At 43.4% G+C, this 18,840-nt stretch overlaps 2 protein-coding genes across 2 annotated transcripts in view; one reads left to right on the forward strand and one right to left on the reverse strand.

Annotated features, from left to right (window-relative positions):
- Positions 1–9,346: 9,346 nt before the first annotated feature.
- Positions 9,347–18,840, reverse strand: part of LOC121491792 (collagen alpha-1(I) chain-like) — a 33,234-nt gene continuing 23,740 nt past the window's right edge. Inside the window, exons 3-5 of the mRNA XM_041756956.1 lie at positions 12,156–12,277; positions 11,733–12,076; positions 9,347–11,553 (exon numbers count right to left, since the gene is read on the reverse strand). Coding sequence (XP_041612890.1) covers positions 9,347–11,553; positions 11,733–12,076; positions 12,156–12,277 — 2,673 coding nt within the window. The remainder of the gene's footprint in view (positions 11,554–11,732; positions 12,077–12,155; positions 12,278–18,840) is intronic.
- The window catches only part of TAFA2 (TAFA chemokine like family member 2), a 451,018-nt gene continuing 443,161 nt past the window's right edge, over positions 10,984–18,840 (forward strand). Inside the window, exon 1 of the mRNA XM_041757442.1 lies at positions 10,984–11,084. The gene's annotated coding sequence lies outside the window, so the exon portion shown is untranslated. The remainder of the gene's footprint in view (positions 11,085–18,840) is intronic.

Below are 18,840 nucleotides of genomic sequence, written 5' to 3' on the forward strand. Positions count from 1 at the left end.
TAAACAAATTGAACTTGCTTAAATTTCAAGTGAGCATCCTGAAAACTCAGCAGATTGTTCATAAACAGAAGGATTTTTCCCTCTTAATTCTAAATCATGGCTTTAGAACTATTCTATCCCTCCTTCCTAACACTTTTCTGACTGTACCCTTACCCCAAATAAGGAGGCATTGAAAGCTTTGTGGTATATACCAGCAGCTGCCCAATCTAAATCTGGAAGAGAAAGACAGACATGGCTTTCTGGATATGAATTGATTCAGGAAAAGGGGAAAAATTCTGGTCCCAAAACTTGCTGGGTTGCTGGTATAAATGCTACTAATACAGTTACTTCACACCTTTACTATAATCGTTTCCACCAAAGCAAACAAAATACATTATTTGTGGCCTCTGTTATATAAAATTTTCTGGTTGCATTAAAAAAGTCTAGAATATGAGGCAAATATTTCAAGTAGTAATAATTTGTTTGGGTTTATTTGGGGGCATCTTCTGGCACTCTAATATTAAGTTTTAATCTTCTGTAAATAATTTTTACCTTGGAATTTATATTTCTTGGACTAAATGAGGTGCATTTTTAATTTTTAAAAGAATGCAATAGTTAAGAAACTTACTGTATCAGCACAGTTGCAATTTATGTTTTTTCTCTCAAGGGTTAGAATACAACTTTGGTAATTTAGAATGCCAAATGAATAAAAAAGAAAGTCTTTCCAAATATTTCATTTGTATTAGTACTTTTTTGGAGGGATAGAACATATTACAGTCTCAATTATCCTAACAGGCTTTTAAAGGAAAACAATTGGCTCTGCCAAGGAAAGGACTGACGTGTAGACAATGGTTATTAAGGAGAGAGTAGAGTGACTTTTCTCCAAAGATGTCAGAGGACTTTGGTAGGCTCAAGTATCACACCTTGTTAACTTGCAAAATGTCTAATGACAGCAGAGAGGAGTTTTCCTAGAGGATATTCTTGGAGAGTTTGAAACCTGATCATAAAGAGATGGAAATTCTTATTCAAAGCCACAAAAAATAGAGAAATAAGCATATTGTGAAACAGAACACTCTGTGAAACACCTCCTTGCAAAGGGCTTCTTGGAGAGGTTGTTGAAAATCCATAGGTGAGTACTGAATATTATTGATATGAGAACGAGATTTTGGGTTTGGGATAGTTTGAAGGCAAAGAATTAAAGGATTAAAGAAAGACTGAGCACTTTGGAAAACTTCCTTTCCAATTCTATGCATTGATTTTAAGTACAGACGGCATCTCTCTATTCACTTTTTCTTGATTTGCACTGTGCCTTGAACCACAAAGGGACAATCATATTATGATCTTTAACAGTATTTGTTGTAAAGTTAGTTGTTAATAGTAAAGTTACTACTAATAAAGCACTTAACTTTGGGAAGTATTTTGAACTGAAAATTGGAAAAGTTATCCCTATATGTGTCCTTTTGACTCACTCGTATTAGCTATGCTTTGTCAGTGGGAGAGAAAGGACTTACAAGAAAGAAAACAAGAATTTTGAATAACCCTGATACATTTATGAGAATGCTTTCTATATCACATAAGGAAACTAATCGAAATATTGAGAGCTACTGGTCTGATCCACATAGCCTTGTACACTTGTGCACTGTGTTGGGGCCAATACCCCAGTAGAGAGATAGGATGTCACAATAGAGGTTGACCCAGAGAGCCCAAGCATAAATCCTGAATAATTATAAAAGAAGACCTGTTATCATTAAAAGTCTTTCTCTTATCGTACCCAGAGTTCTGTGACTATTTTTCTACTTTTAAAATCTAAAATAAACATATGCTCTATGTCCATTCTCTAAGATTCACTCGTCTTTGTCATTGATGTAACTGGATTAATGAGCTAATAACATCATTTTGTGGTGATGTCATCATTTCTGCTTTATTAGATTGCACTCTCCAGAGGGCAGGTGCTGTCTATGTACAATAAAATGTGTAGTAAGTCCGCTTAGATGATGATGTTTTAATGTTAGTCCTAATGGATCCCTCACTGCATGTTGTTCACTTGCGTTTGTCATTACAACTTGGTGGAACTTGATTTCTATAGGTTTCCCATCAGTTGTCTAGCTGGAGATTTAGCTGAATACCTCTAATATTGGCAATTCCACTAATTCTTTGTGTGGCTCATTACACTGTCTAATTAACCTCTACATTAAAAAATGTGTGGAAAAAAACCTGAATACAATGATTCTTATTTTTGACTGTTTCCTTAATACAATTAAATTTTATTATCTCACTTCTTGTTACTCCTTTATTCTTTGGTGCAGGCACATCTTCACTTATGCTATTTAAATTTTTCATTTTAAAAAATTTGTCTTCTCAGTTTCATGCACATCTTTCTATTGTGGGAGTATCGTCTATATGACGAGTTTTACCATTCAAAGACTCTGGAATCTCTGTCATGATTTATTGTTTTTTGCTGCAAAGCAGACAGTATATACTCTCATGTTTGTCTAGAAACATTAGTACTTGCCTGCAGCTGCACTGTTTTGACACTGGGTGGCCAAAATGCACGGAGGAATTGAAACTCTAAAACTTTCCCATTTTGATTATGTTGGATGACAGAAATCACTCTTTATCATACAAAAATGGGAGGAACTTTGTACAGGAATCTGAAGAGAGTTTGCAGGGAGAGATTTCAGTGCTTAAGCTTGAGCTTTCCTGAAATAGTTAAATCAGAACAATACTTAGAGTGAAAAGTGCACTGGGCTAGGAACTGATTTCTTGTTCTTGTTTATGTTCTAGAGTAGAAAAAAAAAATCTAATTACAACTCTGGCTGCCCTGACTTTTTAACTGAATTACTTGGGCAAGTTATATAACCTCTGAACTTTAGTTTATAAATCATAAAGTGAGATAATATCTCTTTTATAGAACTATTACGAGAAGAAAGAGATAAGTTAGTTTTCGTTCTTATTTTTGTTTGGCATCTTTGATTGTAAATTTATAAACATTGCCCTCTACTTAGCTTCAGTTACAAACGGTCTTTATTGTGTGGCCAATCGGCTCAGTGGATTTCACTCCCCTTCTCCCAGTTCTCAGCCACATTCTATGAATGAACAAAACTATCGGTTATGAATATCTATTTAGTCAGCAAATTATAGAGGGATATGGGACTTTGAGCTAAAGGTTAGGAGGACCCATCCTCTTCAGTATGACACTGACAAATCACTTTCATCTTGATCTATACCTCCAGGATGTACCTTGCTCTATGAGGTCTTGGTTCCCTGCCAAAGTGAGAGTCTGTCTACTTCCACAACCTTCCATGGGGTAAGTAGGGAGAGGAAAGAGGGTAAAGAGAGAGTGAGAGGCCAAAAGCAATCTAATTAATCCAATAAACCAGGCAGGAAGAATGGGAATTAGAAGAAGTAGTAAATGCTGGTGATTACTATAAGCAGGAGGTTGTGTCACTCCTTCAGTGAAGACTGCAGGAGGACCAACTCTGGGTAACCCTTACGAGAATCTTCTAAAAGAAGATGAAATGAGGTAAAGTGGCTAAAGATCCTGCGCTTATTACCTCAAGCCAATGGAAATTTTTATTTCTGCTGGAGGAAGGGAACGGTTACACCCTCAGTTCTGATGATCCTACTCTCTAGTCTGTGCTGCTGAGACTGGTATGTTCAGTATACCATTAATTTCTCACCTATCTGGGATGGTGAGAATAATTCCTCTCCGTCCTATCCAGGTGAGCTGTTCATAAATAGCCTGGTAGCACTTCCTTGCTGCCTACCTAGTTCTAGAAATCATGAGATCTCAGACTACCATAATATTAATAGCTCCTTTCTATGAGCAAGTAGTGTCTGTAAAATAGGGTTCTGGGGTTTTGTTTTATTTATTTATTTATTTATTTATTTATTTATTTATTTATTTATTTATTTATGCTGACTTATACTACAGCACTAAAATGTCCGAAAGGCCATTATTTATAAAACCTGCTGTTCAGCTCACTAATAAATGGGGTACAAACTGTGAAGTGCAATCAAGACAATGTTTTATTTTTCTTCTAATGCCTCGATGTCTCAGGCACAGCCTTTTGTGATGGTCACTTGATCCATAAAACTACTATGTATTTGACCTGTGGAGTAATAGATTTGCCTCTTGGCTACCAGATGATCCTTTTATTTTGGACTGTTATTCTTGGTCACTTCAGTCAGCCCCCCTACCTTTTGAATTTTTCAGGCAAGAAGCAGGCACTTCTCTATAAATTTAATATTGGCCCCTACTACTTGGAAACAAATGTTAGATTCTCCCAAGGGCTCTTTTTCTCTCTGGTGTCTGTGTCTCAGCAAGCATCCATGTAGGCAGAGACCAAGAAGGCCCATTTCACCTCATCCGTCTCTGTGGCCAACCTCAGTAGTCACAAAGGATGAGGATATCCATACCCTAGAGACCTGGGCAAAATATGAGCACCTGAGTTGTCAGAGAAGGGCTTTTATTGGGCTCAGCATGAAGCTAATGTTGGGTTTATCCCTTATCTACTCACCCTGGCAATGTGGGGAAAAAGTTTTTGTGCTTGTAACTTAAATGAGTTGATTAGAAAAAGCTAGGGCTTCTGGAGTCTAGAGCTATTTTTCTTTGATCTTTGATTGAGTGTAACATTGTGGAGGGGTGGAACCTTCCTATACCCTAGGAACCACTGTAGTTCAGCTGTTAGAGAAAATTGGACTTCAGTTACCATGCTAAAAGGAGGCTGTGTTAAAGGGTGCATGGGAACAGCTGAATGTTGGAAATAGAAACAAGTGGGTGGGGCCCTGGAGGTCAGCAGGAGGAGATAGACCTTAAGGAGTGCATTTGAGATCTTGTGTCTGGTGATGTGTGTGTATGTGTGTGTGCAGCAATGAAGAAGGCTAATTTCATAGACTATGTCAATATTGCTCAAAATTTCCAGAAGTCACTTGAGCATGTAATATCTAGATGAATGTATTCATGTGATCAACAGGTTGGAAGTTTTAAGGCATTATTATCGAATATTAAAATAAATGTGGTCATAGGTTATTCCAAAAGCTTGTCAATTGAATATACTGGTTACTTATCCACCCATCCATGCCTGCAGCTTTACTAGGTGAAACATAAATGTACTCCTGTGGGATAACTTATAAAAATCTAAAAAAATAAGTCAATTATAATAGAATGTCATTAGTGTGAAAATGGAGAGACGGGTCAGGTGTTTAGGAGCACATGGGAGAAACAGTTACTACAGTGGAAGGGATCTGCAGATGATTTCCTAGTGGAGAGAAGTCTGGTCCTGAGCTTTAATGAGTGAGTTGGAGTTAACTAGGTGAGATTGTTTACAGACGTGGTGGTGCCAAGGGTTTCAATCAGGCCCATGTGAGAAGTCATTTATGATAGGGATTTTTCATCTCAACTCTTTGGAACATGTTAAGAAATCAGGAAGTAAAACGTCTCTAAATAGCCAGAATAGATGACGTGAGGTCCATGTACCAACGATGAAATCCTTGAAATCATCACTGTCATGTAAAGGTTGCTAGTGATTTCTAGCTCAACAAGTCAGATTTTGTAATACTGATGATAAATCTGAATTGTAAATTAAAGCCTTGGGATTAATTGATTCAAAGGTTGCCCAGAAAGCAGATTAAGTCTTGGAAAATTTGTGCTTTCTAGTGAGAAAGAATTACAGAGACATGTTCCATTGTACTGGTGAAAGCTTTTGGGACAGACTATCTGATAACGGGAGCAAATCTGGAGATTTGATGATCTGGACAAACTTGTAGTTCTTACGCAAGATTGGCGTCCTTTCCTCTGCACTGGGAATACTGTACTTTCCACAAGGTCGGTCCACAAGATGCCTGGTGGATGAAGCTACCGTGCAAAATGTTGGCCTTCTGGGATAGCTATTGTATTAGATGGTAAAAATGAAAACAAGTTCTTCCTCCCCCTGTGCCAGGTTCTTGAATGTGTTATTGTAGCTCTACCCAGGAGGAGATGGAGTCTTCTTTTCCGCCTTGGGTCTGGGCTGGCCTGATGAACTGCTTTGCCAAGGAGGCTGTGACAAAGATGATACAAGCTAAGACTTGGAAGGTGCTTCCCCGTTGCTGCTCTTAGAAGCCCGTGACTGCCACCCTAGGAAACAGCCAGGCGAGCCTGCTAGGTGGTAGGTACTCCCTGACACCCCAGCTTAGAGTCAGCTAATTGCCAGATGAGTGAGGCACGATCCTAACCAACTGACCACAGATACATGAGTCCAGAGGAACTGTCCAGCTGAGCCTAGTGGAGCTCAACCCAAATTGCTAATCCACAGAAATGTGAACTAAATAAATCTGTGTTCTTTAAGTCACTACATTTCAGTTCTTTACAGTTCTTTAAGTCACTACATTTTATTTTATTTTATTTTATTTTTTTTTTAAAGTAGATTTTTTTAAAATTTTTATTTATTTATGATAGTCACAGAGAGATAGAGAGAGAGGCAGAGACACAGGCAGAGGGAGAAGCAGGCTCCATGCACTGGGAGCCCGACGTGGGATTCGATCCCGGGTCTCCAGGATCGCGCCCTGGGCCAAAGGCAGGCGCCAAACCGCTGCGCCACCCAGGGATCCCAAGTCACTACATTTTAAAGTGGTTTATTCTATTTGCCTACTTACTACATACAGGACAGTTTTCCTGCCTCGGTCCCTTCTCCTGCCATTCCATGGAGTAGTTCTCTTGCTTTATTTCCACGAGGTCCATCTGCTTATTTGATCTTTGGTGTCTCGATCACTGACCACAAAGTATTTAAAGAGTATTGATTGTGTGAGGCACTATGCTAGGCGATGGAGACTCTCAAAGTTAATAACATACACACATTACATCGGATAGTATGGAATGGATTCTGGGCTTCTTTCTGTTCACCTAATTAGATGAAAACACTTAAAAGATGAACATCATTGAAAAAGACAGAAATGAGGTGGTTAGCACCAAAGAGACAAGAGACAAGCAGGAATGAGTGGCTTGATTGTGACACTCCTCCTCACGTATCCACTAGGAATTAGAACTTTTTGTTCATTTGTTTTAATGCCCTAGAGCCGGGCAGAGTACTGAGGGGGAGCTGGTGCTCATTTTTCTTCTCTTTCCCATCATTTCTTTCTATTCCTATTAATGGACCCAAGTTCCTCAAGTAAGGCTTTTCCATATCCGGGTCCAAATGGTTTTTATTTTTCTGTAATACAGGAGACAGCGTGTTTTCGTGGTGGTGCTGGGGAGGGTAGAGAAAAATCAAAGCCCAGACCAAAGCCAACAGAAACCAAAAACAAGGCTTCGGATTTAAGTAGATTTGGTTTGAAACTCAGCTCTGCCATTTGGTGACAGTGAAATCAAGTCTCAATTTAAAAAAATATGTAGGGTGAGGGTATATCATCTATTTTATGGGATGTTGCAAGGCCTTGAGATAAAGATTCGGGCTAACATATTAAACCTCTGGCAGGAAGCTTGAAGTGTCCCCAAGTGACATTTTAGTGATCCCTCAGAAAGTGAAGAGCTACACGCAGAGTTACGATCAGTGAAGTTCAGCATTCCAAGCAGTGACTGTTTACTGCTTCCACGGAAGGAAGGGGGCAGTTTAAACAAATAGATAAGAGGCATCATCTTAAGATTTCTATTAATTGGGGAGGTATTTGCTATTTTGTCTCGGAGAGAAAACAAAAGATTTGGTTGTAAAGTCTAGGAGGTGCTGGGAATAGGAATACCTTGATCTAAAAATCATTAGGAATTATCTGGATACCAACAAAATGATACTGACAAAAGGATAAAAAATTCTGTTGTACTTTGTAATCAACGTATACATTTGTTCTCTTTTTTCATATTTTTATTAAAAGACAAGTTCAATTAGGAAAATAGAGGTGAAAACATCATCCATTTTAACAGTATGATAAAATTATAGATTTTCCTACCACCACACGGAGCTGATGAGTTAGAAACTAGAAGTATTATGATGTATGCTTTTTATTTCTTGTGGGAATGGAAGGCCGATGTTCTAAAGTGATTCTGTAAACAGCTATTCCTCCCAGCACAGAGCCCCAGTTTCCAATGCTGTTTCTGCTTGGATTCCGTCCCACTACTTAACATAGCAGACACAGGATTATTATAAGATTAGCAATAAAACAGTGCCAGTTGTTTTAAAACAAAAACTTTGCTTCCTTGGGAAAATAAGTCACCAGGTAAGAGCAATGAAATAAAAATCTTTGATACATGACACGAATCTTTTGAAAGTGAGCATTTGAGAGCACCTGAAATGATTGTCATGTGCTAGGCTGATTTAACTGTTAGAGGACAATTAGCAAAAATAATTAACCCCATATGATTTAGTTTTGGTTCCTTGTTAGTCTTAAGTGTTCTAAATTCTTTGCTTTCTTAAGCTCATACTAACTTAGGTTTATCAAGTTAAAGTAGAATCACTCCAAAAATTCAGAGTGAATGGTGGATTAGAAGGAATTTAATCATGATGTTAGTATATATTTTATAACTGAAACATAGAGGAACATCCTGAAAGCAAATTTTCGAGTGGTTAAGTTCATAAAACCTAACTATTAAAGGTACTAATGGGACCTCACTTGAATGTCACCGAAGTAACAAGACATTATAAAATCTGTGGTCCCTTTATTAAAACAACCACACCAACCCACATTACTTGATGCCTCTTAGATACAAAATGTTTGAATTACAAAGTATGTTAAGACAAAATCACTAACAAGTGAAACCTATATTCCATATTCGTTTGTGTACATGGTGACTAGTGTTACTTTTATTTTCTAGCTGGTGGAGAGAGCGTGTGACACCTAGTTTGGCAAAGGTTTCAGTGCATCGGAGCTACAAAGGCACAAAACTTTAGAGCTGGAAGGAACTGTAGTCACCTTGGAAATTATCAGTTGAATAAGAGGTAAAAATATTGGCTTCAGAACACGACCTTTGAGATATCAAAGTTTGTAAGGGACTTGTGGCTCAGCATCCAATGTTTTTTGCTTTAGATTTTCTTTTTCTAAATCTATTATTACTACTTGTGGGGACTTGTGGCTCAGCATCCAATGTTTTTTGCTTTAGATTTTCTTTTCTTTTTCTAAATCTATTATTACTTGTGGGGACCTGTGGCTCAGCATCCAATGTTTTTTGCTTTAGATTTTCTTTTCTTTTTCTAAGTCTATTATTACTACTTGTGTGTGTGTTTTATGATGCTCTAACATTACACTAAGGTTTGCTCATGACCACACTCGATCGAAGCGAGCCTAAGGAGACGGCTGGCCGCAATACCGCCTAAACCAGCACCCAGTCTGACCAACCCTGTAAGGACACGACCTTGCGAGGGTCTCGCTATCACATTTCTGGGAACAGCAAGAGGTTCCTCTAGCATGGACGCTGCTGACCTAGGGCCGTGCTGCCAAGTCTCCTCTCTGAATCGGAAAGAGGTTGGAATCTGTAAAAATGCAACCCTCTCTGCCACCAGACGCTGGCTCCCTTTTTCTTGGGGGAAGACACTGGGGCGGCCTGCGTGGCCCGGCGCGGCGCGGCGCGGCGCGGCTCCCTGGCCCGGGCCGCCTCTAGAGGGAGACAGAGTCCAGCGTTTGCGCCGCTGCCGCCCGCGCCGCCCGTCCCGCCGCCCGTCCCTCCGCCCGCAGGACCGCAGTTTGCTCCGCGCAGCAGCCGCGGCGGCGATCCCGGCGGCGGCTCGCGGCTCGCGGCTCCGCCGTCCCATTTCCTGCTCAGCTCCGCCGGAGTGGCCGGGCCCGCCGTCGCCGTCAGGGGCCGCGAGCTCCCGGGGCGCAGGGCTGGGCGGAGCGGGCGCGGGCGCGGGCGCGGGCGCGGGCCTGCCCTCTCGGGCACTTGCCGGGAGCACCCCCGCCGCCTCTTGGCACCGCAGCCCTGGGGTGACGGGCGGGGAGGGGGCGGTGGCCGACCCGCCCGCTGGGCTCCCCCCGTCTCGCCCGGATTCGGTCCCGCCCCGAGCGGAGTGACCCGGCAACACCTGCTGGAGCTCGCAGCTGCTCGGGGGCGACGGACCCGCCTGCCCTGCGGCCCGCGATGCCCGGGGGCGCGGCGGGGGCGCTGCGAGGGGCTCGGCCCGCGGCGGGGCGCGGCGGCCGCGAGGGGCTGCGGCTGGCCCGGGGGCGCTGCTGAGGCTCGGGGCGCGCGCTGTGCGGGGCGGCCCGGGACCGGCCGCCAGGAGCGGGCGCCAGGACCCCGGGCCGAGGGAGGGCCGGCGCCGGCAGCGCGGGGCGGCGCGAGGAGCGCGGAGGACCGAGGAGGACCGGGGAGGAGCCGGGAGGACGGAGGAGGAGAGAGGAGGAGCGGGGAGGAGAGAGGAGGAGCGCGGAGCAGCGGGGGGAGCGCGGAGGACCGGGGAGCAGCGCGGAGGACGGAGGAGGAGCGCGGAGGACGGAGGAGCAGCGCGGAGGACGGAGGAGCAGCGCGGAGGACAGAGGAGCAGCGCGGAGGACAGAGGAGCAGCGCGAGGAGCGCGGAGGGGCGCGCGGAGCAGCAGGAGGAGCAGCGCGGGGTGTCCCCCCCCCGGGCGGCCGCAGACCCCCTGCAGCCGCTCGCGTGGGCGCCCCGGGAGCCGCGGGGCGCGGGGCACAGCCTGCTGCGCCGGGGGCCAGCCGAGCCCGACCGGCCGTGCGCGGAGCCCGGGAGCCCGCCTGCGCGGGGCAAGTGCGCCCTCGGCCTTGACGGCGGGCGCGTCGGACATGGACTAGGCGGGGCCGCCGGAGCGCCCGGTGGCCGGCAGTCGGGGTCGGGGGCTGAGCGCGCCCGTGCTCGCCGCCGAGGGCCCGCCGGGGCTGCGGGGCCGGGCTTCCCTCCGTCCGCGCGGCTTCCCGCTGCGCACCCGCCCCGCGTGCAGGGCGCGCCCGCCTGGATGGCGAGGGGTGCCTGAGCCGCCCGCGCCCGGAGCAGGGAGCGCGCGCGCACGCCCCGGGCCGCACTCCCGCCCTCCGCGAGCTCGCAGCCCCGGACGCGGGCTCCTGTGCCCTGAGCGGCGGCGGCCGGGCGTCTCGGGAGCGATGCCAGGGCGGTGAGGCAGGCGCCGGCCCGCGGGAGCTGCAGGAGCGTCGCTAGGTGTTGCCGCCACCGGGAAGCCGGGCTGCAGGTAGGTGCGAGCGGGGGGCGCGGGGTGCCGGCGGGTGCGGGGGGTCGGAGCCGGGGTGCCGGGGAGGCGCGGGGCGCCGGCAGGTGCAGGGGGTCGGGCCGGGGTGCCGGCAGGTGCAGGCAGGGTCGGAGGCGCGGGGCGCCCGGCAGGTGCCGGCAGGTGCCCGCGGGGCGCTCAGGGGCGGGGCGGGGGTCGGAGCCGGGTGGCCGCGGGCTCCGGTCGGGTCCCCCCGGGAGCCCCCCAGACCCCCCCAGGGAATCAGGACCGGCGGCCTGGCCCGGCTGGTCCCCCTCCAGCCCCCACTTTCCGTCCACTTCCGAGGAGTTGCTTGCAGGCTGCGCGCCCCGGGCTCCGCACCTCCCCGCCCCGCCGGCCCGGGCAGGGTCCTCCGGGGCAGCTCCGAGCCGCCTGCCTGACGGGCCCCTCGGGTCGGGGAACGGACGCTTCACGACTGAATGAGCCAAGTCCGCTTAGGGAAGGGCCCTACAGGAGAGCTTTAGGGAAAGGATGGTCCTGCCAACCGCGTTCAGGAGAAGAACCGCTTCGAGGAACGAAGGGTGGTGCATTGGCGGGGGTTGTGCTCCCCCCTTCCTGCGAGGTGCCCCCGGGTCCGCCCCGCGGCGCCTGCCCCCCTGCAGGCCTCCTTGCAGGCCCCCTTGCAGCCCGAGGGCAGGTTGCTGCCTACAGGGGGCTCCTGCAGCTCCCGGGCTGCCCCTGCCAGTGGGGAACGTGTTGTTTCCAGAAACTGCCTTTGCAAAGCAAAGTTTGACGTCCGCCGGCCTGTTTCTCCTGCAACTGCAGGCCGAGCCCCCAGGTCTCTGCTCGCAGGGGACGAGCCGGGGGCGCCTGCGGAGCTCGCGGCGGGCGCGACGCCCCGGGTTCGGGTCCCGCGCCCTGACCGCGTGTGAGCCGCCGCGGCTGGCAGCGCGCCTTCCCCGAGCGCCGGCTGGCGCTGCTTGTGGCCATCAGGAAAGGAAGGGGAGAAAGGAAATCTTCGTTTTGCGAGTGTTTAAATCCCTTCTTGAATTTTGCAAGGACGATTTTTGAAAAAGCAAAAGCCCCATATACCACCTTTGCTCCGAGAAGGGACCCCCGAAGCGGCGGGTGTGTAAGGGCCCTTCACCCGGCACGGGATGGATTGCAAGGACTGTTGACCGCGTGATAGTGATCTGGGTCCCGTCTTCCCGACTAGACTGTTGGAGACGTCAATAATCAGACTTATCAGTTAACACTTTAAAACTGCTCTATTAGGCGATGTAAGTTAAGACAAATGAGTAATTTAAGATTTCTGTGTCAAGGTGCTAAATGGCAATAACTAGCGAAGGAGATTAGAAACACCTTTACAGCCCTAAAAAAAACCAAACAAACAGCATTAAGATGCTTTGTATTTATTCCAGCCTTTCCGTGTGTGCACATGTATTCGCAGACTGCTGAGCATTTTACACTTTCAAATTTGGTACCTAATGGCCTTAAAAATGATCAGAGGCATTTTTCGGCTTTCCTACTTTATCTGCTCAGGATCTCATCCAGATTCCGTTGTTTGCATGTTGACCTTTTTAGAGTCCTAATTTTTAAAGCCATCAGTAGCCATTGAAAGGCCATCAGTAACCACACTGGAGTTCAATTTTATTTTAATTTTCGGTGGAAAAAAACTGGGTTACATCATTTGTAGATGTAATGCTATGAGAACAGGGTCACTACCAACTGCATGCTTAGGCACAGTGACTGTTAAGAGGAAGAATGCAGTTTTAGTGTGTGGTTTTATTTAGATGACGCATTTTTTGAGACTAAAATCTTGATTCTTTTCTTGCCTTTAATGAAATTGTGTAGTTGAGGATTCTTGAACTTACTTATTTATACATACTGCTATGATGCTTCTTAAAGAAGATTCTTAAAGAATATTCAAAAACCACCTATAATGCTACAAGTTGTGCCCAGGGGGAATCTGAGCTTTCTGAATATGTGTGATTTTTGAATTGGAAAAATGTTAATGATTTTAACAATGATAAATTGGAGAATGCAGATTCATTGAAATGCCCATGGATCTGTGACAAAAAAAGATACATATTGCTTAGAGAATGCATTATAGTATTTACTAACCACCAGGTTACAAGATGTGATGACACAGCGGTAAAAAGATCTGTTTTTAGACATGGCCACTTTTCCTTTTTAAAAATTTATAAAGTAATGAAACTTAGAGGTGATAAAAGATTTTATAAAAATTGTTATGTATGAATATTATCAAAAAGTTTTGGTGGTCCCGGATCCAGTCTCTTCAAGATCACATTTTAATGATGATCTTTTTGTAAAATGCTTTTGAATATTGAAATGTTGAAAGTGCATTTTGGGGTTGATGTAGCCTAATTGCCGGTATGGATTACCCTATACACGTAGGGGACGATGTGCCTCTTCCAGGCATCATCACGGGCCGTAGTAAAAGGTATTATTGGAGTCTGCTGAAGTTCAGCTGTGGCTGCACACTGATGATCATTCGACTATCTGATGTGTATCCCAAACTAGGAATGTTCCAAAGTGTCATCAGCTACTTCTAATAGATTTGAGAAGATGAAACAACCAGAGTGCCAACAGTTCAGTGCCCCGGCTTTTACTTCTCCAGTATTTTATTAGGGATGCCTCATTAAGTCGTATTATTCTGCAGCTGTTTTGTTCATTGAAGATTCAAGTAAAAATAAGGAACTTGACTGTGCAGTGCAGTTCTGTTTTCTTGGTGCAAAACCCCAGGCTGAAGTAAAATAGGCCTGGAAGGTAGTCCCCTGTGATCTATACCTGACATTTACAAATGCAATTCATCAACCTGTCATTAGTGGGGCTCCATCAAAACAAAGAAGACATGCGTTAACACAGGCCGCTGCTAGATACCAAGGCCAGACTAGCTAAATCAACTTCATATCTGATCTACATACTTTTACAGTATTTGACATGATTTATCTTGCTTACAAACCATTTTTTTTAATGCTGTGTAGTATGGTGCATTTGCCATTTTGTTCCAAAATTCTTTGGTTAACTTTATTTTAAACTCCTTGAAGCATATTGAATGATACCACCGGAAGAACGGGAATCATTTCACAAGGGAGTTACCGTAAGTCTTTTTAGACAAAAGTTTTACCTTCGATTTAGAGCATAGTCTGAAACAGGGGAAGATGGAAAGGTGGGCGCAGCCCACAGAATTAGAAGTTAGTTTTTATTTCTTAGTTGTCATTGGCCACTGCTTTGTTTGGTCATTTTTAGAAAGTCTGATTCTATCCATTTGGCACAGTGATTCGGGTGTCCTTGTCAATGAAATATAACTGATAATGCTTGTTTCTACTTACTTTTAACAGAAATTTAACAGAGTTGTTGGCATGTGAAGAAAAGTGTTTAAATCTATATCACTGTATTATCTAATCTTTATAGCTCTCTTTCTCTATCCAGATGCATATGTATATATGCATTTAATGGCATCCGTGTAAAATACTGGTTTTGTGTGGAAGAGGAAAGAATGACTTTTAACAAAGTCTGCATTTTATGCTTTTTTACATGATTTGACTTACAGTGCAACTGAATCTAAGGTTTAACAAGGTCATTTATGATTCAGTTTTACTGCTTGAACCAATGTTGCATGTAGGGTATTTTTCTCTTTAGTTTTTCTTTTGGAGATATTCTCGTGAGGTTACAAATGCAAAAAAAAAAAAAAAGTCATCTTTGTCATTTATGTAAAGGTGCTTGGGATGTGTTTATTGACCCTGTGACTGGGAATTTCAACACATTTAAAAGACTGACTATATTTGTATGCCATCTCTATTAAATATGCGCCTCCACAGTTAAACCAGGCGTTACGTTAGAGTATACTACTCTGGTTTACAAATGGTATCTGTAAATTTTCCAGAAAAAATTTCCTTTGCTCTTGTTTTCCGTGTGCTATGTAAAACTGGAGAGTGCACAGTTATCTTTTAATGAATGCAAGGTTAGTTTCACTAAATATTTTTGTTTTTTTCTTTTTTTTTAATTTTCTTGCTGCTGTGCACTATTGATACACTCCAAATTTGTTAGATTTCCAAAACCCACCCACTTCCAAAGTGTATGCCACGTGTATATGTTGCATTTCATCCTGTGCTGTGATAGGCAAGCTAGTCACTGGAATCCGTGAAATTCTGGCCTATTTAGGCAATTGATTGATATTGCTTTTGGAAAAAGAGAAGACTTTCAGGTTACTTTTTGATTCAGATGAAAACAATGTGTAAGCTATCAGGAGAATATTCCATCTTGTTCACAGTGATCCATATGGGGAATGAGATAGATATAACTGAGGAATCAGATACTATATGCTCATGTTAGATAAAGCCCTTTAATCAATTCCTTCAGTTTCCTAAATTATTCCATAGGAGCTATAAAAAATTGTCTTATGATTTCCCTTGAAGGGCCAGTAAGCAAAGGTACATCTCCCTTTCTTTTAGCACAAGCTCATTTAATACAATTTATATTGTTTAATACAGTAAATTTTGAAATTCTTCAGAGTCGTTGGTTAATGTGATAATGTAGTCTTAATAGTTATGGTGGCGGGCTGAATTTAGTACTTTGACCAAGTGAGGATAGGCGGACAACAAATTTCCTTTGCTCTTGTATTTCCGTGTGCTATGTAAAACCTGGAGAGTGCACAGTTATCTTTTAATGAATGCAAGGTTAGTTTCACTAAATATTTTTGTTTTTCTCTCTCTTTTTTTTTTCTTGCTGCTATGCACTAGTCCCTGTATAATTGCATGCATGTGAATGGGCAACTGTGTTGACCTTTAAAGGTCATGCAAAAATTTTAAAGCTTTCAATTTACAGAGTTAATTGCCTATGGCCTCCTGTTGCTGCATATGGAGCTTTCTGCTGAGTTTAATAATACAGAATAACACTGTGGTTTTCTGTGGTGGATTATGCAGCTTTGATAAGGAAAGTTATGGAAGTATGGGTATAGTAGGCAGTATGATAGAAGATTTTTGGAAAAGTGTATTAGTGCTTTGCAGTCAAAATTTTCAAGTCTGAATGGCGTGGGCTTTGAGGAGACAGATTCTTTCTGGAGCAAAAAACTGACCACCCAGAATTATTACCTATGTGTAAAAAAACTAGGCCCTGGTTTTATTTCATTTTGGATGTTTTTCTCTCTAACACCCTTCTTTGCTATTCCACTGAGAATTGTATTTAAACATTGGAGGAATTTTTTTTCATTTATTTATTTATTTATTTATTTATTTATTTATTTATTTATTTATTTATTTATTTATTTATTTATGATAGTCACAGAGAGAGAGAGAGAGAGGCAGAGACACAGGCAGAGGGAGAAGCAGGCTCCATGCACCGGGTGCCCGATGTGGGATTCGATCCCGGGTCTCCAGGATCGCGCCCTGGGCCAAAGGCAGGCGCCAAACCGCTGCGCCACCCAGGGATCCCTAAACACTGGAGGAATTAAGTATGCTTGCTCTCCTATGAAAAAGGCAATGGGAAAAAAAGCAGGGTGAGTTATTTGTCCCAGTCATTTTCCTGTCTTCATATTCTTCATCTTTACAGAGTAAGTAAAAGCAGGCAACTGAGAAAGGGTTATTTGGTCTTGGGAATCTTAATGACAAAAGTTCAGCCGAGTAATAGAACACAGAGACTTTTGTTAGACTATATTCTTCCGGAGGGCAGGCCTTCTGCAGCTCTAAAATTTGGTCTGCTTGAACAGTGGAGCTTTATATACTGATGAAGTGAATTTGTGATGACTCAGATGAGTCAAGAATTGAAAATGGCCAATCCAGATCATTTGAGAAAAGCAACGTGTACACTTATATTTATTTCTTATTTGTATTAGTTTATGGGCTGTTCCAAATGTATGTAAGGTGGAAGAAACTGGTTAATGTTACCATTTCCTTCTTAGTTTAGTTCTACTTTTTTTTATAGATGTGTGGTGAATAGCACACTCATATTTGTTGGTTCTGGAGAAATGTGGTAAATTCCTTCTTAGAATGGCTGTTAGACATGGATAGCGGTGACCTTGTCTTTATTTGTATTTTCTACAGAAAGTTGTGTTGAATCGAATGAAACACCTCTAACTTTAGTTCTCTCTTATGGTATATAATGAGAAAGGAGGTAGATGATCCACCTTTCAGTCAGGCAATCCAAAGGCCAGCAGGAGAGTGGAAGGGCATTGTAATCTCATACTCCATAAAGCAAGCCCCACTTGGGGCAGCTTTAAGTTCAAGGAAAATTTCTAGCAATTTTTTTTTTTAGCTTTAGTTCTTGAAATCTTCTATCATAGTAGTTTCCTGTTAAGTACATGTATTTAGCTTTATTGCAAACTCCTTTTAGATTGATTGTTAGTCTGTTTATAGCTATACCAGAATTGGGTCAAAATTTAGCCTTTGCTATTTGAAGATATATTTGCTCGTCATATCATTTATTGAGTGGTTAAAATTCATTGGCTTGCATTTTGGTTAGCAGATATATTTTGAAAATGACTATTATAAAACCAACGTGGGGCGGTGGTGAGAGCTCTGGAGATGCTTTTGTAGCTCTACAAAATGGTTAATAATAAATAGCCTGTAACCACAAGAAAATCACTTCATTTCTCTGTGACTCAGTTTCTCAGCAAGGTATTTTTTCAGTCAAGTTTTCAAGACTATTAAAAATGTCATTTTTCCTGCATGTCCAAGCATCATGGCATAATACAATCGTATTACAGGACAAACCTTCCAGCTAGGAAGTCTGACATCTAGCACATAGTTGCTGGCACACCGGTAAATATTCCATAAATGCTTTTCAGTGAGTGATCTGTGACAGTTGTCCAGCTTTATAAGATTGGGGTGATGATGATTATGGTGATGATCAGAGACTCTAGAATTTAATCTGATGAAATCCCATAATTCAGTGTAGCCATTTTGCCAAATTTATATGATGCTGTTTTGCTGTGAAACAAGTTGTGATAGAGTCTTAGGCTTGTGAGGGTTATATGTCTTCTCTCTGCTGCCAGTTTTCATAGTCCTTGAAATAAAAAGGGTTTTTTTTTTTTGATGAACCCAAATAGAGCTAGGCTAGCAGATGAATAATCTTCACATGCTTATTGGTAATTAATGACAGGAATTCAAAATCTGTGTATGAAATTTTGAGAAGTTATAATTCTGGGGAAAGTTCCTTCATTTATTAAGTATTTCTTTAGCACCCTCGGGGGATGGATCAGTAAAAAAGATAAAGGTACTTGCCCTCATAGAATATGCCATTACAGTATATTCAAGTTTTGAAATGAATCTGGGAGGAATGATTCAACGATGTATTTTCCTGTGTCTGCTCTTGCTATTCTAGTTTATAACTGTGAAATACCATTCTGAAAAGAAATAGTTAAAATAGCTGAAATGTCCCAATTGGAATGAGTTGTGTAGAAAAATATCATAGTATTTATTTAAGGTGAGGTACTACATAATTCGACGGATTGATTCTATCTGGCTCATGAGGTCTGTGATCGAACTGAGGATGGTATAAGCCATAGGCCCTTTTTCTAAATTACACATATGAAAGAATAAATTCAAGAGATTGAATGACTTGAGATCCATAAACGGATCAAAAATTCAAAAACCTATAGAGATCAGCCTGGGAATGTGAATGAGTGAAGCCAACCAAGTGGAAGGTAACAAATGACAACTGACAGCATCAGCTATAGTGTTGGGGAGACTGTAGGGAGTGGTGGAAGTTCTGGTCAACATCTGAGTGGGACAGCTGAGCCTTGACTTCATTAGTTTCT

The sequence above is a fragment of the Vulpes lagopus genome, chromosome 5 (assembly GCF_018345385.1).
Source record: "Vulpes lagopus strain Blue_001 chromosome 5, ASM1834538v1, whole genome shotgun sequence".
In the NCBI taxonomy this organism is placed as follows: domain Eukaryota; kingdom Metazoa; phylum Chordata; class Mammalia; order Carnivora; family Canidae; genus Vulpes; species Vulpes lagopus.